The sequence below is a fragment of the Saccostrea echinata genome, unplaced genomic scaffold (assembly GCF_033153115.1).
Source record: "Saccostrea echinata isolate AGI-Se365-2 ecotype Australia unplaced genomic scaffold, CSIRO_AGI_Sech_v1 ptg000054l, whole genome shotgun sequence".
Taxonomy (NCBI): Eukaryota; Metazoa; Mollusca; class Bivalvia; order Ostreida; family Ostreidae; genus Saccostrea; species Saccostrea echinata.
In genome coordinates this window covers 62,435,980-62,460,000 of record NW_026889803.1, presented here as the reverse complement: position 1 = coordinate 62,460,000, position 24,021 = coordinate 62,435,980, and the positions used below count along the sequence as shown (strand labels likewise).

The 24,021-nt window shown below is 34.9% G+C and overlaps 1 protein-coding gene across 1 annotated transcript in view; it reads right to left on the bottom strand.

Annotated features, from left to right (window-relative positions):
* LOC133205091 (protein hobbit-like) overlaps positions 1-24,021 on the bottom strand; it is a 64,892-nt gene that overhangs the window by 22,239 nt on the left and 18,632 nt on the right. The window contains exons 8-33 of the mRNA XM_061340832.1: positions 23,637-23,682; positions 23,432-23,494; positions 23,256-23,314; positions 22,412-22,470; positions 22,009-22,121; positions 21,868-21,932; positions 21,579-21,748; positions 20,119-20,273; positions 19,744-19,892; positions 19,275-19,542; positions 18,806-18,912; positions 18,438-18,524; positions 18,101-18,212; positions 17,488-17,602; positions 16,763-16,874; positions 16,586-16,674; positions 16,284-16,353; positions 15,323-15,424; positions 14,042-14,192; positions 13,530-13,740; positions 13,053-13,225; positions 9,950-10,048; positions 8,390-8,656; positions 7,565-7,661; positions 6,116-6,209; positions 5,659-5,802 (exon numbers count right to left, since the gene is read on the bottom strand). Of these exons, the coding sequence (XP_061196816.1) occupies positions 5,659-5,802; positions 6,116-6,209; positions 7,565-7,661; positions 8,390-8,656; positions 9,950-10,048; positions 13,053-13,225; positions 13,530-13,740; positions 14,042-14,192; positions 15,323-15,424; positions 16,284-16,353; positions 16,586-16,674; positions 16,763-16,874; positions 17,488-17,602; positions 18,101-18,212; positions 18,438-18,524; positions 18,806-18,912; positions 19,275-19,542; positions 19,744-19,892; positions 20,119-20,273; positions 21,579-21,748; positions 21,868-21,932; positions 22,009-22,121; positions 22,412-22,470; positions 23,256-23,314; positions 23,432-23,494; positions 23,637-23,682 (3,177 nt within the window). The remainder of the gene's footprint in view (positions 1-5,658; positions 5,803-6,115; positions 6,210-7,564; positions 7,662-8,389; positions 8,657-9,949; positions 10,049-13,052; positions 13,226-13,529; positions 13,741-14,041; positions 14,193-15,322; positions 15,425-16,283; positions 16,354-16,585; positions 16,675-16,762; positions 16,875-17,487; positions 17,603-18,100; positions 18,213-18,437; positions 18,525-18,805; positions 18,913-19,274; positions 19,543-19,743; positions 19,893-20,118; positions 20,274-21,578; positions 21,749-21,867; positions 21,933-22,008; positions 22,122-22,411; positions 22,471-23,255; positions 23,315-23,431; positions 23,495-23,636; positions 23,683-24,021) is intronic.

The window sequence follows — 24,021 nt, the reverse complement described above, 5'->3', positions numbered from 1 at the left end:
TCACTATCACCATACGGTATATTAACAAATTATCAATGCTTCTGTACTATTTTAATCCCTTGTTGAAATCTCTTACATTGGCCTCTCTTGGTCTTTGATGAACATTTAATAAGACAAGTTATAACTCCTCTCAGTAGAATACAAACTAATAGAGCCCTGGCCAGGACCAGAACACTTGACCAAATGGTCCAGATGTTCAAAAATCTGGTAAAAATTCCCTTCCTCCTAAAATTTTTTATTCTATTTACCTCAGATATGCCCAGGTGCGGAGAAGATTTTTAAAGAAATAATGCATTTTTACTACAGATTCACTATATTATCAATAGAGCCCCCCCCCCACCCCCCCCCCCCCCCCCCGAAACACCAGAGCTTCTGACCCTGGGACCATAAGTTTGCTCATCGTAACTAATCACTTTGTTTATCTGCTTAACACTAAGGAGCAAACAGGATTATTTAATAGAATTAATGCATTTTCACTATATTATCAAGAGCTGCACCCTCACACCAGCACATCTGACCCAGGGGTCATAAAATTTACTATTCTGAAAGAAGCACTCTTGCTCATCATAACTATACACTTAGCGTCTTTGCTTTTTTAACCAGAAGCAGAAAAGAATATTTTCAAAGAAATTTTGCTTTTTCACTTTATAATCAATAGAAGCCCCCCCCCCCCCCCCCCCCCCCCCTCATCACCAGAATCCTTAAACCTGGGGTCATAAAATTCACAATTTTGGAAGAGGCATCCTTGCATATCATAACAATGTACTTAGTCTGTTTAAACAATACCCAGGGGCAGAGAAGAAGATTTTCAAAGAAATAATTCACCTTGACTATAGGATTTATATAGCCCCGCCCTAGCACCAGAACTCCTGTCCCCGGGGCCATGAATTTCACAATTTTGGAAGAGACATCCTTGCTTATCATAACAATGTACTTAGTTTGTTTAAATAATACCCATGTGCAGAGAAAAAGATTTTTAAAGAATTAAAACATTTTCACTTTATAATCAATAGAGCCCCACCCTAACACCAGAACCCCTGATCCAGGGGCCACGAATTTCACAAATTTGGAAGAGGCATCCTTGATTATCATAACTATGTATCTAATGTGTTTCAATAATACCCAGGAGTAGAGAAGATGATTTTCAAAGAATTAATACATTTTCACTATATAATCAATAGAGCCCCACCCTAACACCAGAACCCCTGACCCAGGGGCCATGGAATTCACAATTTTGAAAGAGGCACTCTTGCTCATCATAACTATGTACTTAGTTAGTTTATCTAATACCCAGGAGCAGAGGAGAAGATTTTCAATGAATTAATGCATTTTCACTATATAATCAATAGAGCCCCGCCCTAACACCAGAACCCCTGCCCCTGGGGCCATGAAATTCACAATTTTGAAAGAGGTTCTCTTGCTCATCATAATGATGTACTTAGTTACTGAATTTAATACCCAGGAGCAGAGAAGAAGATTTTCAAAGAATTAATGCATTTTCACTATATAATCAATAGAGCCCCGCCCTTACACCAGAACCGCTGCCCCTGGGGCCATGAATTTCACAATTTTGGAAGAGGCACTCTTACTCATCATAACTATATACTTAGTTACTTTATTTAATACCCAGGAGCAGAGAAGAAGATTTTCAAAGAATTAATGCATTTTCACTATATAATCAATAGAGCCCCGCCCTTACACCAGAACCGCTGCCCCTGGGGCCATGAATTTCACAATTTTGGAAGAGGCACTCTTACTCATCATAACTATATACTTAGTTACTTTATTTAATACCCAGGAGCAGAGAAGAAGATTTTCAAAGAAATAATGCACTTTCACTATATGATCTATATAGCCCCGCCCTAGCACCAGAACCCCTGACCCTGGGGCCATGAATTTCAAAATTTTGGTTGAGAACTCAATGCTCATTACAATCATGCCAACAGTTTGACTGCTTGATGTCCAGGAGTAAAGAAAAAGATTTTTAAAGATTGCATTAATTTTGGTGATTTTAGCCCCACCCCTCAGGCCCCAAGGGGGCAGGGACCATGAAATTCACAATTTTTGTTCCCCTTCACCCATAGATGCTATATGCCAAATTTGGTTGAAATTGGTTGAGCGGTTTCAGAGAAGAAGCTAAAAATGTTCAAATGTTAACGCACATCGCACGCCGACGGACAAAAACAGATAGCAATAGGTCACCTGAGTGACTCAGGTGACCTAAAAACGCACATTTTATTGAAATAAACAGAAGATAAGGAAATTAAATATAAGCTACAAGTTTGGACTTGCATGTACTTGGCCATCTACACGTAAGTGGATATGTGTAGAAATTCATCAATAACAAAACTAATGATGTAATGAACAGATTTCCAGGGGGGAATCCCCTGCTACACGTACATGTATGCATACACATTGGTTTGCTAAACCTCTTTAATTTTTATGAAAACAGGTTTTTACCAACTTCAAGTTATATCTTTTATGTTTCAGTGCCACATGAAATGCAGGTAATTGATAAGAGGTTGATAAGAACAAGAGGCCCATGGGCCACATCGCTCACCTGAGCACACTGGCTAGACTAAGGCACAAATCAAATCAGTAATGAAGGGGGGGGGGGGGGGGGGCTTGAATTTTAAACTACCTGATGATGCTTTCATGTCAATATAACAAATGAATTTGTTGTACTTGAGAAGATTTTAAAAGAATTTTCCCATTTATTCATTTGTAAAAATTTGATCCCCCATTGTAGCTCCTCCCTATCTCAGGGGTCATCATTTGAACAAACTTGAATCTACATTACCCGAGGATGCTTCCATATCAATAAGACTAACATAGCTTTTCTGTTCTTGAGAAGAAATTTTTTTCTATATGTTCTTATGTAAAACTTTCGATTCCCCATTGGGCCCCACCCTACCCCCGGGGGTCATCATTTGAACAAAATTGAATCTACACTACCTGAGGATGCTTCCATATAAATTTGACTCCTTATGGCTTTGCTGTTCTTGAGAAGAAATTTTTCCTATATATTTCTATGTAAAACTTTGATCCTCCATTGTGGCCCCGCCCTACCCCCGGGAGCCATGAATTGAACAAAATTGAATCTACACTTCCTGAGGATTCTTCCATATAAATATGACTCTTCATGGCTTTACTGTTCTTGAAAAGAAGATTTTTAAAGATTTTTCCTATATATTTCTATGTAAAACTTTGATCCTCCATTGTGGCCCTACCCTACCCCCGGGGGTCATGATTTGAACAAACTTGAATCTACACTTCCTGAGGATGCTTCCATATAAATATGACTCTTCATGGCTTTGCTGTTCTTGAGAAGAAGATTTTTAAAGATTTTTCTCTATATATTTCTATGTAAAACTTTGATCCTCCATTGTGGCCCCGCCCTACCCCCGGGGGTCATGATTTGAACAAAATTGAATCTACACTTCCTGAGGATGCTTCCCTATACATGTAAATATGACTCTTCATGGCTTTGCTGTTCTTGAAAAGAAGATTTTTAAAGATTTTTCCTATATATTTCTATGTAAAACTTTGATCCTCCATTGTGGCCCCGCCCTACCCCCGGGGGTCATTATTTGAACTAACTTGAATCTACACTACCTGAGGATTCTTACATATAAATATGACTCCTCATGGCTTTACTGTTCTTGAGAAGAAGATTTTTAAAGATTTTTCCTATATATTTCTATGTAAAATTTTGATCCTCCATTGTGGCCCCGCCCTACCCCCGGGGGTCATGATTTGAACAAAATTAAATCTACACTTCCTGAGGATGCTTCCATGTAAATATGACTCTTCATGGCTTTGCTGTTCTTGAGAAGAAGATTTTTAAAGATTTTTCCTATATATTTCTATGTAAAATTTTGATCCTCCTTTGTGACCCCGCCCTACCCCCGGGGATCATGATTTGAACAAAATTGAATCTTCACTACCTGGGGATGCTTCCCTATAAATATGACTCTTCATGGCTTTACTGTTCTTGAGAAGAAGATTTTTAAAGATTTTTCCTATATATTTCTATGTAAAACTTTGATCCTCCATTGTGGCCCCGCCCTACCCCCGGGGGTCATGATTTGAACAAAATTGAATCTACACTTCCTGAGGATTCTTCCATATAAATATGACTCTTCATGGCTTTACTGTTCTTGAGAAGAAGATTTTTAAAGATTTTTCCTATATATTTCTATGTAAAACTTTGATCCTCCATTGTGGCCCCGCCCTACCCCCGGGGGTCATGATTTGAACAAACTTGAATCTACACTACCTCGGGATGCTTCCCTATAAATATGACTCTTCATGGCTTTACTGTTCTTGAGAAGAAGATTTTTAAAGATTTTTCCTATATATTTCTATGTAAAACTTTGATCCTCCATTGTGGCCCCGCCCTACCCCCGGGGGTCATGATTTGAACAAAATTGAATCTACACTTCCTGAGGATGCTTCCCTATAAATATGACTCTTCATGGCTTTACTGTTCTTGAGAAGAAGATTTTTAAAGATTTTTCCTATATATTTCTATGTAAAACTTTGATCCTCCATTGTGGCCCCGCCCTACCCCCGGGGGTCATGATTTGAACAAACTTGAATCTACACTACCTGGGGATGCCATATAAATATGACTCTTCATGGCTTTGCTGTTCTTGAGAAGAAGATTTTTAAAGATTTTTCCTATATATTTCTATGTAAAACTTTGATCCTCCATTGTGGCCCCGCCCTACCCCCGGGGGTCATGATTTGAACAAACTTGAATCTACACTACCTGGGGATTCTTCCCTATAAATATGACTCTTCATGGCTTTACTGTTCTTGAGAAGAAGATTTTTAAAGATTTTTCCTATATATTTCTATGTAAAACTTTGATCCTCCATTGTGGCCCCGGCCTACCCCCGGGGGTCATGATTTGAACAAAATTGAATCTACACTTCCTGAGGATGCTTCCCTATAAATATGACTCTTCATGGCTTTACTGTTCTTGAGAAGAAGATTTTTAAAGATTTTTCCTATATATTTCTATGTAAAACTTTGATCCTCCATTGTGGCCCCGCCCTACCCCCGGGGGTCATGATTTGAACAAACTTGAATCTACACTACCTGGGGATGCCATATAAATATGACTCTTCATGGCTTTACTGTTCTTGAGAAGAAGATTTTTAAAGATTTTTCCTATATATTTCTATGTAAAACTTTGATCCTCCATTGTGGCCCCGCCCTACCCCCGGGGGTCATGATTTGAACAAACTTGAATCTACACTACCTGGGGATGCTTCCATATGAGTTTCATCTTTCCTGGCCCTGTGGTTCTTGAGAAGAAGATTTTTTAAAGATGCTATTCATTTTTCACTAATTCTTAATTATCTCCCCTTGAAAGAGGGCGTGGCCCTTCATTTTAACAAACTTGAATCCCCTTCACCCAAGGATGCTTTGTGGCAAGTTTGGTTGAAATTGGCCCAGTGGTTCTGGAGAAGAAGTCGAAAATGTGAAAAGTTTACAGACAGACGGACTACAGACAAAATGTGATCAGAAAAGCTCACTTGAGCTTTCAGCTCAGGTGAGCTAAAAACAGTTGTGAAATGTTTATATTTAAATTATTGTATCTATTCAATTTACTTATTTATAATCTTACCAAATCATTTCACATCTTACCCCAATTTTATCCAAAAATTTCAGAGTGCTGGCATAAAAAAGACAGCTTGGAACATTCAGAGTGTTGTCTCTCTTTGGCTTTGTATCCATGGAAATCTCCAAATTTAGGTTTTGAGATCTGAAGGCTCGGAATGAGTCATGCTCCTAAAAGGAGTTTTTTTTAATTAAAAAAAAAACCACTATAAATTGATGAGGTGTACATGTACCCAATTTCAGCCATAACTTCAATGGGAGAAATGTATCATTTAAAGTACAGTGTATTAATTCATAGCAATTAACAACACTGATAAAGCTAAATAACAAGGATATGAAATTATCTAATTTAATTTGAAATGAAAGCTTCCACTCTTATTTAGATCTGGGGTTTTAATTTGAAATGGAGGCTTCTACACTTCTTTAGAGTTGGGGTTTTATTTTGAAATGAAGGCTTTTACAGTTCTTTAGAGTTGGGGTTTACCTCCAGTGAGTACTCTGGCACTTTATCAGGAGCACATGGCATCACAGAGTGATGATCATTGGCATCACCCAGACAAATCCAACCCAACTTCACACTGAAACAAATTACAATGTAAAGAAAACTAATACTCAGAAATCAAGTGAGAATTAATTAAAAGAGAATTTTCAGTATTTTCCAATAAATAACAATTCTGGCAAAGTCATCCAAGGCCGGATCAATAATCTTGATCTACTGACCTAATGACTTTCTTCACATTTAATACTTTGTTGTGAAAGGTAATCACAAGTTATTGTATCAGATAAAACTGCTGGCAGATAAAATAAGTCATGACTAATGACAGCAACAGAATATAATATCTATTTTGTTGTGGGTCTCTAATAACTAGATTTCTAAGGAACACTCATTGACTGCTTTAGATTGTTTGATAATATTCTAACTTACAATGCAAATACATGTACTTTGTTGTAAGCAACATTTGTATCAGATATGAGCTACCAATGCATCTTTGTAAAATAATTTATAATTTTTTGTGCCTTTGAAACTTGAAAATAGCAAGATACGATCTTTGATCTAGGTCAAGGCAGACTGTGAGATGATAAGCTATCTTTTTGTCACAACATGGCCTAGGTGACCTTGTCAAATAACCTTTGAGCAAGATTATTCAAATAACATCTTCTTATGAGAGCTTTTAATGTGCCTGAACAAAGGTACTGTAGATCACTATATTTTTGCAACACCTTATTTTCGCCAGATAGCTATTTGGTATTTATTAGCAAGACAAAATTTTTACGAGACAAGCTTTTTGTTGTATATACCCGGTAATCCTTAACAATACAAATATATAAAAGAATAAAATTTTCGTGAGCAGACAGACTTGCATAATTACACAAAAATAAAATTCTCGTGAATAAAAAGTGATTTACAGTATGGAACACAGATGTAATACAATTTTCCAATTGAAAATGCACTGTCAAAGTTATATAGTATCATGAGCAATTGAGCATCTTTCTGTAGCTGTCGGCTTCTAATGTTTCTGAATCACACAAAAATAAGTTGGACAGGAATTATATATCTTTTAAAAAACAATGACCTTTAATTTGTCCAAATGACCTTGGTTGAAGGTCACCTTCCCATAAAAAATTAAACCTTGTGCTTAAAATGAGATGCAAATGTTTCTCTGCTCAAGTCAAGGTCCTTGAACTAAAAAAGTCAAGTTCATGACACAAATTTAGATCATACACAATCTTTCCATCAAATAATTCTGATATTCTGATGACAAAAAGGATCAAAGATTGAACATTGGTTAAGTTTGCACCTTGAGAGTAGTTAACACTGCTGCTTAAGACAGCTGTTTGCCTCAATCAGGTCAGGTTACCACATGGGTGAGGCCTGGGGTCATCATTTATGTTGGGTAAATAACTGTAGAATACATCAAACCACATGACTTACCACAGACTAAGGTTTGGAAGATGAAGAAGTTTACAATCATCATACTTAGAAGCTGTTCTTGCGTAGATGTCCAAGTCACCTTTTAATCTGAACTTTGCTGTAATTGTAATAAAGGTAGACAAAGTTTTATTATTCTTAAAAGAGATACATGTATTACTCTTTAAAAAAATTCTACAAAAATAACACTTTGTTTCATATATTCAAATGTCTCCTTATTCTTTTTTTTTTTTTTTTTTTAAATCAAAACACATTTCCAGAAGATTTGCTTTGGCTGCAGTTTGTATTACGCAGAAGGCTACTTTTTTGGCCATTGTAAATATCAATGGTCCAGTGTAGCACAATGCTCTTGCATTGCATGGCTCTCTTTTTCGCTTCATCTGACAAATGAATAGATCTATGCAATAAACCCTTTCCTGGGGCGCAATCCTACATTACAATGGTTTCTGTAAAACTGAGCTAAACAATAATTTAAGAAAAGTGAGATCAAGGTCAAAAATTGTTGAACAGATGCAGTAAAATAGCTTACTTCAATATGTATCAGCATATAAGTTTGATATCACTATCATGAATGGTTTCTATACAACTGAGCTTAACACTAATTTAAGAAAAGTGAGGTCAAGGTCAATGGAAATGTCAAGGTCAAAAATTGTTGATACAGTCAAAAAGCTCTCATCAGTATGTATCAGCATATGAAGTTTGATAAAAATATCTTGAATAGTTTCTTTGAAACTGAGCTTAGACAATCAGATAACCAGACACACTTTGATCAGAACACTCTTTTAATTAAGCCTTGGATTTAAATGAGCTATAAAGTGAACTTTGTACCATTGGTCCAATCCAGAATGAGGTTAGTCCAGGACCAGTCCATCAGTTCTGTGGTGTTGTATGGATCAAATGAGGCATGATAAAGCCAGCTCATCTGTTCTACAGACATGGTTAGTCGACCATGCAGGAGGAGGCGGATCTTGTCCCACCAGGGTAGGGGTCGACTGGGGTCAACAGAGGGCTTGTTAACCAGATCCATGGACAGGTTATATTGAGCCATAGCTGGTTCCCAGCAAGCACCATAAGCCATTATCCAAGACTGTACATCTAAAAAGAATCACAAATTCTGTAGTTGAAGTTTTAATATGAAAATAAACATAATAAAGCTTTTAATTATTTGGAAAATAAAATTCATGTCCATTATATCTGCATGCCTCATGTGGGACAAAATTTGAGACGAAATGTTGTTGTAGATAACACAAATAAAGGCAACAGTTATGGTATTCTCCCTTTTAAGTGCCCCTGTGCTAAAAAACTGCAAAAAGGGGCGGTTACTTTACAGTCATGTTGAAATTAAATGATTGAAACTAAATGAACCAACTGTGTCAAAACTTAATTCAAATTTATACCGTTACCCTATCCATTAAATGATTTGTGGGAAATATAAATTGTTCATGATTTTGTCAATCACTCTTTCTCTGCTCAAACAGATCACTGGCATGGTCAATTTTATCAAACATATCCATTTTCAATGGATTTTTATGTAGATCTGATGGAATTGGCAAACTGTGTTGAGATGAAAAGTTAATAAAGAGGAACCTTTATTCTCATACAATCAGAAAATATTCCAGGGGGTGCTTATATGGGTAGGGGTGCTTAATAGGGAGAATACGGTATACGTTATAGAGCTATTTCTCTTTATAAGGGCAAATCCACCTACTAGCTATCTATCTCTTAAATTTCTATTGTCCCGTCCTGTGTTTCTAATGCAATATGACTACTTCACAAAAATATTTAGACTGAAGTACACATTTGTCATTTGAAAAAGAACTGCTCTAAAAAAGTACCTACTGGAATACTAAAAATGAGCACATTCTCCCTGATATCCCCCTAGCTGAGTTACAAGTCTGACTAATTTTATATTCTTAAAAACCAATATTAAAAAAATCTCAACACTTCTCCGAGACTTAAAGCCCAAAATGATATGAAGAGGATGAGCATATACTGTAGATTGGCAAATAATCACGATGGTTTTAATTTCACTATATTTGCGATTAATCATTTTTCTGCAAAATCAAATCCATAGTGAATGTTATCATTTGTTTTTAAAAACGTTTAAATGCTTATACGAAATTTTAATTAGTTTCTTGCAGCGTGAAATTAAAACAATAGCGATTGGTACTTTTAGAGAAATCGTGAAATTTTAACACCGTGGAATTAAAATGACATACAGTACTCACCACAGCTGAAGTTATGGTAGAATTTGAGAGCAGTACTCATCACAGCTGAAGTCATGGTAGAATTTGAGAGCAGTACTCACCACAGATGAAGTCACGGTAGAATTTGAGAGCAGTACTCACCACAGCTGAAGTCACGGTAGAATTTGAGAGCAGTACTCACCACAGCTGAAGTCATGGTAGAATTTGAGAGCAGGTAGGTTTCTTTCCACGGCCATATCTCCCCATGGCCCTCCCACTGACACGGTACAGGATCTCTTAGCTGAAATCAAAACACCCTTATCATTGTCATATTTCAAATATAAGGCTTCCTAACAACACATTTCATGACTTCTGAACTCTTAGCTATAAATTCCAAAAATCAAAGTGTAGATTTTCGCAATAAACATTAATCAAACTGAACAAGAGGCTCATGGGCCACAACACTCACATGTCAATTTGGTCCTGCTGTTCTTCATCAGAAGAATTTTTATTTTAATAATCTCCCTCTCTAAGGTTATGAAGAAAATTGACTCCATATTGCCCACAGTTAGGTTTTGCTAACTCATATGATTTAGTGTGGCCTTGCCACTCTTGAAAAGATTTCATCCTATATATACTCCCTTGTAAAACTCTGACCCCTATTGTAGCCTCAACCCCGAGGGCCCTGATCTGAACAGACTTGAATCTAAGCTACCTGATGATGTTTGCATATCAATATGACTAATTATGACTTTGCTGTTCATTAAAGAAAGATTTTTAAAGATTTTTCCTACATATAGTAAATCTTTGTTATAAAGAAATTGCTTAGAGGGAAATCTCATAAGGAATTTTTAGGAATCCCATAGGAGACCTTTTACTATATTTCTTATATTCATAAAATCTCGGTTATGTAGAAGCAAAACCTGAGGTCTGCGTGAGTTCTTAATACCAAGTATTACTGTATTCCTATGTAAACTTCTCCTATTGTGGCCCCATCCTACCCATGTTGCCATGATTTGAACAAACTTGAATCTACACTACCTGAGGATGCTTCAATATCAATATGACTAATTATAACTTTCCTGTTTTTTTTTTTGGGGGGGGGGGGGGATTTTTAAAAATTGTTTTCTATATATATTCCTTATGTAAAACATTGATTACCTATTGTGGCCCCATCCTACCCCCTTGACTTGATTAAACTTGAATATACATTATCTGGAATTGATTATATTAATATGACTAATCATGGCTTTTCTGTTCTTGAGAAGAATTTTTTTCTTATATGTTCTTATGTAAAACATTGCTAATTTTGGCCCCACCCTACCTCCAGGGGTCATGATTTTAACAAACTTGAATGTACACATGTAATGATGCTTTCACAAAAGTTCATCTTTTCTGACCCAGTGGTTCTTGAGAAGAAGATTTTAAGACTTTCACTAATTCTTAATTATCTCCCCTTGAAAGAAGGCATGGCCCTTCATTTGAACAGATTTGAATTCCCTTCACCCAAGGGATGCTTTGTAAAAGTTAAGTGAAATTGGTCCAGTGGTTCCGAAGAAAAAATTGAAAATTTCAACCAGAAGTCTCTGATGAGACTGTAGCTCTACTGGTCTGTTTGTATAACAAAAGAAAAGTAGCACTTGGATTTGAAACATTGCAACATGCAACAATAAATAGAATTATGTATCTTAATGTAGTCTACTTTTGTGACAAGTTATTGAAATCAAATGAAAACTAGGAGTAGTAGCGTTTTGAAAGTATTTCACGGAAATTTCTATGTTTAGTACCGGTAACCATGACAACACCATTCACCCAAATAAAAAAAAACAGAAATACATATTATGTATCGTAGTGTATTCTAACTGTGTGCCAAATTAGATTGAAATCAGACCAAAATTGTAGGAGGAGTAACGTTTTAAAGGAATTTCACAGACATTTCTATTTTAAGTAACCATGGCAACACTGTTCATCGAATTCAAAAAAATGCAATAAATTATGTATCTTAGTATAGTCTTCTGGTATGCCTAATTATATTAGAAGCAGACTAAAACTGTAGCAGGAGTAGTGTTTAAAAGGAATTTCACAGAAATTCCTATTTTTAGTAACCATGGCAACACCGTCCATCGAAATCAAAAACCGATGCACTAAATTATGTATCTTAGTGTAGTCTACTTGTGTGCCAAGTTATATTGAAATCGGACCAAAACTGTAGGAGGAGTAGCGTTTTAAAGGAATTTCACAGAAATTTCTATTTTTAGTAACCATGGCAACACCGTCTGTCGAAATCAAAAACCGATGCACTAAATTATGTATCTTAGTGTAGTCTACTTGTGTGCCAAGTTATATTGAAATCGGACCAAAACTGTAGGAGGAGTAGCGTTTTAAAGGAATTTCACAGAAATTTCTATTTTTAGTAACCATGGCAACACCGTCCGTCGAAATCAAAAACCGATGCACTAAATTATGTATCTTAGTGTAGTCTACTTGTGTGCCAAGTTATATTGAATTTGGACCAAAACTGTAGGAGGAGTAGCGTTTTAAAGAAATTTCACAGAAATTTCTATTTTTAGTAACCATGGCAACACCGTCCATTGAAATCAAAAACCGATGCACTAAATTATGTATCTTAGTGTAGTCTACTTGTGTGCCAAGTTATATTGAATTCGGACCAAAACTGTAGGAGGAGTAGCGTTTTGAAGAAATTTCACAGAAATTTCTATTTTTAGTAACCATGGCAACACCGTCCATCGAAATCAAAAACCGATGCACTAAATTATGTATCTTAGTGTAGTCTACTTGTGTGCCAAGTTATATTGAAATCGGACCAAAACTGTAGGAGGAGTAGCGTTTTGAAAAATTGTTTACAGACAGACGGACAGACAGACAGACAGACAGACAGACAGACAGACAGACGGACGGACGGACGACGGACACCTTACTATCGCATAAGCTCTTCTGGTCTCTGACCAGTAGAGCTAAAAACTTACAGACAGACATATGCCAGACAAAATGTAATAAGAAATTCTCACTTGAGCTTAACAGCTCAGGTAACCTAATAAACACAAAATGGAATTCTAATTGAAAATCCTTGCTTTGTGATATCTATACAAGCATCATCTAAACAGACCACTTTTTAGTCTTTTCTTTGCCATATTTATACAAATTTCAACTTAATAGTCATTATTTTGTGATATTTATATGTGTACATCTATCATACAGACAAGTTCTTATTTTCCGATATATATACATGTATAATACAGACGAGTTCTTATTTTCTGATATCTATACAAGTGTACAATACAGACCTCTTTTTAATCCTTCCTGCTCTGCTCCTATGAGTCTTCCCCACAAATGCATGTCCTTGACATCCAGCCAGGGCTGGGGGTAGTCCCTCATTGTAATTATCCAGGAGCTCAGGCTGACATTGACCATTCTACACCAGAGGGTCACAAAGTCTAAACCCTCACCTGGGTACGGACTGTTAATACAAAGTATCTTTTTTTACAATCCATAATCACATTCTCTCTAATCCAACCAATACATAAATGTAAATGTATGTTACAATGTACATGCATAGTAGCATTTTTATAAACTCAAAAGAATAAACAAAATGCACACACACACACACATTAAGTTTTTCAGGGAATATCTGCACAATGACGGTCTATAACTTTGTCAGTAAATTCATTAAATATTTTGTTATTTATTAACAAAACTGACAATGGTTCACACATACATATAGATACAGTTTATATTTTACTACATGAGAAGTCTGTCATTACCTGTCCTTGTCGATATCCTGTAAGTGCTCCACTACGTTGTCTTTGCCGTGGAATGAGAGGTCCGCTAGAGCTAGGATCTCCACGTCCTCCATGGCCCACGTAAACAGCCTCCTTCTCATTGGTGTCTGTGTGTAAAGCTGGTGTGATCTCTGAATGTAGATGTCACTGTTCTTCTTAGCCAGGGAGGCATACAGCTCTTGTAATTTATCAGCTGTCAAAAGCATTTAATTAAACCTTAAAACTAATACTGCAGCAATACTTATTTACATCATAAAAAAATTCCTACACTTGTACATGCATCCTTGTACCAAACCTATGGTACAATTTGCAGACACTTTTATAACAAAACTGCAAACCTTCAAACTAGACTAAGCATAAACATGTTCTTAATTTAGCATCATCATACTGTGTAAAAGATATATGTAGTCCAATTTGCTTAGAAAAGATTTATTTTTCAATCATCTTGCATATTACCAGATATACACTGACATACTGAAATCTTTACTGCTTACCAGGTATGATGACACGACTTCTTGTCTCTTGAATTTTTTGGTCCAATACTTTGCGCCGTTTGATGCCTTCATTGCTTTCATCTTTCAGCAAGTCATAATTATCTCCTAGTTTAACCTCAAATGGGTCGTCACTCAGTTGTATAGTAAATGACTAGAAATAAAACCCCCATGGATATGTACAAACATGTACTGTACTGCATGAATATTATGACTCAAATATCTGATACAAAGAACATTAAAAACAGACAGGCATTCAAACGAAAGGAAACCTTCTGTGTGATTGAAATTTTAACATAAAATGCACAACCACAGCACATGATATGCCCATCAAATATTATTTAATTATCAGATTAAACAAATGAAAGTGCATAGAAAAAAAATCATGTCAACCCTGCTACAGAGATTTCAATTTTTTTCCATTTCAAATCTTTGATGTGCATCTACCAAATTAATTTTGAAAATAAGGCTAGCCAACAAGAACTACAGTTGAACTTTGGTATCTCAAACACATATATCTCAAATACCATGGATATGTCGAAGTGCTTTGGAAGTCCCAAACCCTTATTCTTTAAGTATTTTACCCTGGATATCTCGAACCCTCGGATATCTTGAAGATTTTTCTTGGTCCCTTAGAGTTTGAGATAATGAGGTTTGACTGTATTTTAAATTTGACAGATGCTATCAATTGCAAAAGGCCAGGTCCCTCTGCCCAATATCCCAGAGAAATAGATAATACCCTGCTTCATCAAAGATGCTCTAAAAAAAAAGATTAAGACAATCTTCTTCCACTAAACTCATTAAATAATCTCTAACTTGACAGATACAATGGTTATCTCTAGTATTATAAATGTTATATATATATAGCTCTACAGTATATCAGCAATACTTTTACATCTGTAGGGATTGTGTAATTTAAGAACTTTTTTTTTTAAATTTCACTTTAATCAAAGGTTACAGTGAGCTTTATGTAGGGTGCAATAGATCTTCTCCCAAAGATGCATTAATTGACCAAGTTTGATGATTTTCCAGTTATGAGCTGGACTTGATTTTGCCATACCATCTTAATTAAAGGTCATAGAGACCTACTTTGAATGTGCGACTTACTCTCTACCCAAGATGTATCAGCTGACAAAGTTTGAGTATCCTAGGCTGGAAAAAGCTAACAAACAGATAGACAGACATGAATGCCATATCTTAATACATCCTGTCTTAAGAAGGACATATAACAATTTCTACTTAAAGGACACTCAACAAATTAAAGATTCACACATATACTTGTACCTTAGCTTTAATCCTGAGATCTGGAGGGAGTTTACTGTCCACTGTAAATGGCTTTCTTTGTATATTGTGAACCAACTTCCACCATTTAAACAAATTAACAAACTTCATTAAAAAAAAAAAACTTCATTAAAAAAAAAGTCATAAACAGTTTATTTCAATTCTGTTTGAATAATAGGAAAAGATAAGTCAAACATACATATACACCGAAAGGGATGGGCATTAATTTTCATTTCAACTTGCCCTTTGGGCAAGTAAACTCTGACTTGTCCAAATGTAAAACTTGGCTGCACTAAATTTAAAGGAAGAAAAAAAAGCTCAATTTATTACTTTTACACATATTTCATTGATTGGAATACTTATAGGTGATTAACACTATCTATTATTAAATATTAAATGCACGGTTCTTAACAATATCATTTATCTGGTAAGCCAGGGTACTTCAGTTTATCTCGACTCCCCACCCCCAATTATTCTAACAGAGGTGACTTTGCAATGCCTTGCATTAACATTAATATAAATTAACATAATGATAAGTTGTACACCAAGTTTATTTGATCTGATTCATTTTATAAATAAGTTAATCAAATACCAGTATATCATAGTACAGTATCTAATTTCATAATACAGATGTAACAAAATTGTTAGACTTGGAGCATAATTTTTTCAACTAACATTGCAGAAAACAGAAAAGTTGATTACTGAATGAATGTTGATATGGAACAACTTATCTAGAACTAGCAAGGGATTCTGAATGCAATAAACAATGTCACCTTCCTGAGGAAAATCATATTTTAAAGTTATAAGAATTTCATTTACAAAGCCATTCAAAATAAATATGTTTCTATCAGAAATATTCACTTGCCCAACCAGAGATGTACAATGAGACTTTCACTAGCCCTGGGCAATCTGACAACCATTAACGTCTATCAATCTAAACACCTCCAATCATCTTATTTCTTACCTCTTCAAAGCACTCAGCAAAGTTATAGTTGAATGGAAAGCAAACTTTAAAACTTGTAAATGATATATTCCTGAAAAAAATAAACAAATTTAGTGCCCCAAGTACATATACCACACTGTATTTTGCAATCACTTAGAAGAGAAATAAAATTGTGCTCAAAGGGTATTTATTCCATATAAAAACATGTATGCCTCGAACATTTTAATGTGACATTTTTGTTTATATTGTGATTCACACCATTTATAAACACTAATGTCCTGTCACATACATTTTAAAGTCAAAAACGCAAAATGTGAACTTGCCAGGAACGGTTAGTTTGTAATGTGAGATCCCCAAAAATCGACCTTTCCTTCATCAAGAATGAATCGCCCATTGCAGCAAACAACACCTCCTGTACAGAAATATTTCATAACATATCACTTTACATATTTACATGTACAAAACTGCTTCAATTGCACAATAAATCTGATGGGACTTACCTCAATATGGAATACTTTGTGTTTATCACACTGAATGACTAAATTCTTTATCTCCATCAAGACTTCAGCTACAGATCTTTTGAAGACTAAACCCTCCACCAATAAAGTTAGACTGAAAAATGAAAATAAACATGTACAAGTACAGCTGCACATGTACTGGGAATGTATAATCAACAGGAGATATTCTAGATGCATGTAGCTTCAGTATTGACAGAACGACCAGCAAATCAAGGTCATTCCCTAGTATCAAAACTGGACAATTATAATCATACCAAGAATTCACAAAAGATATGGTCAAATTTAGAAGTATTTACAGTGAAACTTGTACAATCTGGATGTTGTGTATTCTGAAATCTTGCCTAATACGATGTAAACTTCAAGTCCCTTTCAATAAATTCAATTGTTAAAAATGTTGTCTAATCCAGCAATTAATTTGGAACCAGTGGTGTCCAGATTCAACAAGTTTTACTGTATAATGATTTGACATAGAATTTGTTTGCTATGATCTGTCCTCGATTACCTACTAATTAAACAAAACTCTGAGACAGATGCATGCCCTGCTGATTACAGTAAAACTTGTCTAATCTGGTCATCACTGGTTCTAAAGAAATTGGCCAGATTAGACAACATTCTGAATAAAACAACATTTTAAAAAAAATTGAAATTACTGAAAGGGACAAAAGGGACTTAAAAGTAAACTCTCTGTTTGTAAAAAGATGGCTTACGATCTTTGCTGTGCTAGTTTTAGTGTCAGAGACATTTTAGCTGTAACCCCCACATTGATCTTCATCCTAAACTTAGCAGAGGAATTCTTTAAGAGTGGACTCGGTTTCTTAAAATCTGAAATGGATATCAGGTCATTATTTAATAATTTAATTCTGTTTATAACACAATATTTGATTGGATAAAAAATTTACTTTATATTGTAAAAATTGGGTTGCCTACGTCACAATTACTTGTGTCAAAAACTGAATAAAATTGTATTTAAATATAACACACACACACTAAAACTGAATTTCAGTATACAAAAATACAATAAGTATCTCAAAATATCTTCAATTACTACATACCACAGAAATTATCATCAGCTGAATTCACATTTATTTTCTTCATAATTCTCTCCTTACAAACACTTTGTAATAAGTACATGTATGAGCATTAAACCTAGCTAGTTTCTTGGTGTAAAGTTTATATAAAGTGATAAATTTTTGGTGTCCTTTTTGCAAAGTGAACATTTGACTTTGATGGCATGTACCTTACATTTAGCTTCTTCAAGATATGTATTTTTGAGCTTGGTGACAAGTTTATTTGTGTTCAATAATTTTTTTTATAGAATACCTTTGAATTTTGTTACGAGTTCCTTCGTATCTTCCAGTGCCTGGATGATACACATATGATGACCGGTCTCCCAGTGACAAGACACAGTTTGGGTCACCTTTATGTCCAGTGTCTGGAAAGATTATATCAACAGCTAATGAGAAAACATAATCACATTTTCAGCATGAGTGATTCACAAGCACTTATCTATAAACAGGAATTGTCTGAGAAATAGTGATTTCCTTGTAATCCCTTGAGACAACGATAAAATTAGTAATAATAGAAATACTAGTAAATGGTCAAATAACTCAAACAAAACATCATGTAATAAATACAATATAGAATTTCTGAAACTTACATTCCGAGTATGTGAAATAACAATTTCCACTTTTTGAATGTGAACAGCTGGATTGTGTAGATCACTAGGACTCGGCAGTTTTACAAACTGTAACAAAATGGAATAAAAAAGAGCACAGTTAACCCAAATCCCTCCTCCCCCAACACCTTTAATATACAAAACCCTTATTAAGAAATTATTAAATTGAATGTTTTTTTTAACCTTTTAAAACAGTAGTAAATCTCATATCTTGTATTACACCCTTTCATTATTATGTATTAATTTAAACAGTCCTATGATAGTCTATAATAACATCTTAGTTTAAACTATATATCAGGTATAATTATAGTATACATCCCTTCTTCAAGCCTCAGGGCCATGATGCATACCTGATCTGTAAGTTGAACAGCAATGACCTTGACCCCCTCTATGGCCAGGTCTGTCTGTGAAGGTTGTTTGCACATAATGACACTGTCCAATCTTAGCATCAAGCCAACTACAATTTAGATTTTAAAAATGTTTCCATAAATTAGCACCATACATAGCAATTTCTCTGCTGGCATATTCAATGATGTACAAAACATACGATGTTTTGTACATCATGGCATATGCCAGCAAAGAAATTGACATATGATATTTTTTGTACAAGTAAAAATCTTTAATAGATAAATAAATTTTTTTTACAACTTATTTATTTTTAAACAAATGTCATCCTCAAATGATTGAATGTTTTCTCTAGGATATCACTAATATTTAGTCTCTTTATCAAGAAACCAACAATAGGAAGAGTCATATTGGTTTTTGCATGGATGTTTGCCCACCTTTTTGTCTGTCTGTCTGTCTGGCCATATCTCTCACCTTTGTAATTATTAGTGATGAACACACTTGTGTTAGTTGCCTCAAAGTTGATTGTAATCTTTAAATCAGCAGGTAATCTCAACGGTGTATTTCCTGACATTTGAACACTGGATGAGGGCCTTGGCAGAGTGATCTCCCCTGAATAGGAGCGGGATCTCTGTAGGGAACTTAGAAAGCTGAGGAGGACATTAACGGTGTTGGAGGACCACTCTAGCTGCCCATTCATCACAATAGATGTCACTTCCACATCACTCCCTGACTTCATCATCTGACATACCAATATTACATACAGTGTAATATATATATATTTCTTGAAAGATATCAGATGAAAATATTTACTTAGCTTTGTATTCTTGAGTATTAAATGAATTTTTTTCTCATTTTTTTTTCAGCTGCATTCTCATATTACAAACAGTGTGTGTACATATACATACATTAGATGCCTGCTTACTTTGAACTAAAACTTTACCTTTAGAACCAGTTTATCTATGTAGATGGGATGGTCCCAGTAATGATGCTGATAGTTCAGTTTATCTGGTGTGACTGAACTCTCCATGTGTTGACAGTAGACTGTTTGTACCTCCATTTGACAGGAGAGGTCCTGTTGTTGGATATCTCCTGTTTGAAAAATGTAATTTAACCATGTCAGTTACACTTGGGTTTCTTTATAAACATAGGATCATTATACCTGTGTCAGTTCTCATTTTATACTATGGTATATACAAGTCAATATAAATACATGTACTGTGAATGATTCAAAGTCCTAAGATAGATGCAATTCAATGTAAATAACTTGACAAATCCATTTTTTTCTAATGAATCTCACAATGATAAATAGACAAACCTGCCACTCCAGGAAAGACAGCAAACGAGAACTGAGTGGAGTGAACACCGAAATGAAGACCAGAACAGATAGCAGATGATACAGCAGAGGACACATCATTTAAATTCACAACACATGAAATCTCACGACTGTGTAGAAACTCCTTCAGTTTTGTCCTGAAAATGCATGCATGTAAAACAAAAATGAGCATTAAATTATGCATATATTCACTGTAGCATTCTCAAAATGTCAGTTGTGCATTTGAAAGAAGCCAAATAAATAAACTTGACGTCAATCAAAGCTTGCGTCTGATGCAACTTGATTGAAAATAACAAACGAAAAATACTTGCAAGTGCAGAAATAATGAAACTTTGGATGATAAAGGACTCTCAGAGTATAAAACAAACAATAAAGAGGGCAGCAATTCTTTTTTTAAGCTTTCTTATTGAGAAAAAAACAGAAGCGGGGAGTTTGAAAGCTTTCTAACATGAACTTAATGACGATTTCCGTGTTTTTTTTTTGTTTTTTTTTGCTTGCTGACATCCTAAATCAATAAGACATTCAGTATACTAAAAAAATAGTGCATGTTTTTGAGGGTAACAGTTGAAATTAAACCCTCCGAAAAACACTGTCAACCTCCGCTGTCAGTTGACACTGGTTTCCTTTGGGATGTCAATTTCAACTGGTACCCTCAAAAACATGCACTATTTATATAATGTTAACTGTAGAGAGATATCTGGATGTGTTACATGTACATGTAGAGAAATATCTTGATGTGTTACTTGTAGAGAGATATCTGGGTGTGTTAACTCTACAGAGATATCTGGATTTGTTACATGTAGAGAGATATCTGATTGTGTTACCTGTAGAGAGATATCTGGATGTGTTACATGAAGAGAGTCATCTGGATGTGTCATCTGTAAAGAGATATCTGATTGTGTTACTTGTAGAGAGATATCTGGATGTGTTATTTGTAGAGAGATATCTGGATGAGTTATCTGTAGAGAGATATCTGGATGTGTTACATGTAGAGAGTAATCTGGATGTGTCATCTGTAGAGAGATATCTGTGTTACTTGTAGAGAGATATCTGGATGTGTTACCTCTAGAGAGATATCTGGAAGTGTTAGCTGTAGAGAGATATCTGGATGTGTTATCTGTAGAGAGATATCTGGGTGTGTTACTTGTAGAGAGAGATATCTAGATTTGTTGCCTATAGGGAGACATCTTGATGTGTTACTTGTAGAGAGATATCTGGATTTGTTACCTGAGGGGAGATATCTTGATGTGTTACTTTTACGGAGTTATTCAGATAAGGTACGTGAGGGAAGATACTTTGATGTGTTACCTGTAAGGATGTGTAACCTGTAGGGAGATACAGTATGTATCTTGATGTGCTACTTTTAGGGAGTTATTTGGATGTGGTACCTGTGGGAAGATACTTAGATGTGTTACCTGTAGAGAGATATCTGGATGTGTTACCTGAAGGGAGATGGTTGACTAGATTGGGTAGACATTGCTGATAACTGGGGAGAGGACCGTCCCTCAGTTAAACGGCAGACAATGCTGCTCCAATATTGCACTTCCTCATGATGATAATGAAAGTAACCTCCATGTACAGCTAAAGAACTATCAATGGAGTCCCCCCCAACCTGGAAATTATATCAACATACATCACGGGTTATATAATGAGTAATCAGCAGGATAAAAATATATCACAGCTTCTTATTTAACATGCACAATGAAAAATGAGAATTTAAAAAGCTTATACCTTGCACTTGATTTTCATCTTTTCTAAATCAGCAAATCTGGCTTGTGGAGATTTTGTATGAAAGTCTGGAAGTGGAAAACAAAATACAATGTAACTATGAAGAGTGGGATTTTAATAAACACAGGAGTTACCGACACTTACCATCTATAATAATGTTAAGAACAGCTTCTTCACTACTGCTAGTATTTACTTCATGTAAACTCTTCCCTTTGAAGAATTCAGTGTGGAACATTCTCAAACTTATACTTAGTGTCCTACAAAATAATGGCACACATCAATACAAAATAATGGTACACATCAATTCAAAATAATGGTACACATCAATTCAAAATAATGGTACACATCAATACAAAATAATGGCACACATCAATTCAAAATAATGGTACACATCAATACAAAATAATGGTACACATCAATTCAAAATTCAAAAATGGAGAATAATAAGCAGTGCATCTTTCATGATTAGTGAGTACTTCATCCAGATATCTTAAATCATTTTTTGTTGTCATTTTGTATACACTATGAAATGTAAAAATGATTCTACCTTTGTTTATTATCCCTAACTATCACTGTATGTAAATCTGTAACATCGATTCCAATTTCCTGTAGAATGGTAAACACAAAAGGTTAATATAAAGAAAATGTACCAATGTACAGTGTATTATTGTTAATGTTACAAAAGATTTGTAAGATGATCTGCACTTTAACATAATTCAATTAAGAGAGAAATGTACTTTTCAATGTTTTATGGAATTAATACTCTAACAGTACTACTTACTATCAACTTGAAGGTAATCAATTTTTTAGCACTTTTCATAATTAAGCCACTAAAAATAGAGTCAAAGGCACCAAAACATAAGTAAACAAACAATATCCTAATGCCCTTCTCCAAATAAAAACACTTGAGGGGAATTTCAATATTTACACCAAAATATTCTTAACCCCCCCCCCCCCCCCACCCCTTTTCAAATAATACTCCTTGAAGGAGCTCAATATTTTGCAGCCATAATATCTTGTACTTCTCCCTTTCTACTAAAGGGAATGAGAATTTAAATACATATACTTTATGTGGCATTATCTCCAGTCTTTTCCAGAAAGTATGCATGCCTGGTAGTGTGCATTCCAAGTTGCATCATCCACGCAAGTTTAGTCACCATAGGGCTTATAGTTACTATGGAAGGAACCTGCTCCATAAACTTTAAACTGGTCACTAACCAAACAAACGTAGGTCAGATACAGCATCTGAAGCAAGTGTGTGCATCCCTAGATGCATCACCAATGTAAGTCTGGTCCAAATAGGGCTTATATTAATTGGAGAAATAGACCTGCTCCAAAAACCTTTTTCTTGAAACTTGGAGCAAAAAAACCAAAACAATTATGACACTTACATTTGGAATAATTTGTTCTAATGGAATCTTTGAGACAGGGTTTTGGCTAGAAGGTCTCTCTGAAAAATCAATGTCTTATTTAGTTATGAGACCCACCAGAAGTAATATATCTTCATTGTGAATCAAAACCACACTGAGTGTTTAATTTATTCTCCCTTCCTTATGTTCTATTTTACCTTCTCTGGCTAATGCATTGGCAAGGTGAGATCGGCGGACATCTTGTAAACTTGTCAAGAAAGCTGTAAAATACAATTAATGTTTGTCGTAAATATTGATAGCATTCAATGTAAATACACTGCAACTTACAGTTAAACATGGCAACAAAAAAAAAAAATAATAGAAGATATAGAGCATTTTTAAAGATTAGTTAATCCTAATTACCTTCTGTCATCATTGCTTGTGGTTTCTCCACCAAAATTCTTGCTGACTAAAGAAAGCCATAGAAAAATGACAAAAGGGTAATTATTTTAACCCTACGAGACTAATTATGAATTTGAGAGAAAAACACATTCTACACTAGAATCTAAATTAAATTTTTTACAAATGTTTTACACTTTTTTTTAAATTTTTTACATACAACTTCTGAAGTTTTTATCATTTTACACATTACAAATACATATACAGTCAAACTTTGTTATCTCGAACTCAATAGGACCGAGAAAAAACTTTGAGATATCCAAGGATTCAAGATATTGAGGGTAAAATACTTAAAGAATAAGCGGTTGGGACTTCAAAATCACTTCGACATATCCATTGTATTTGATAT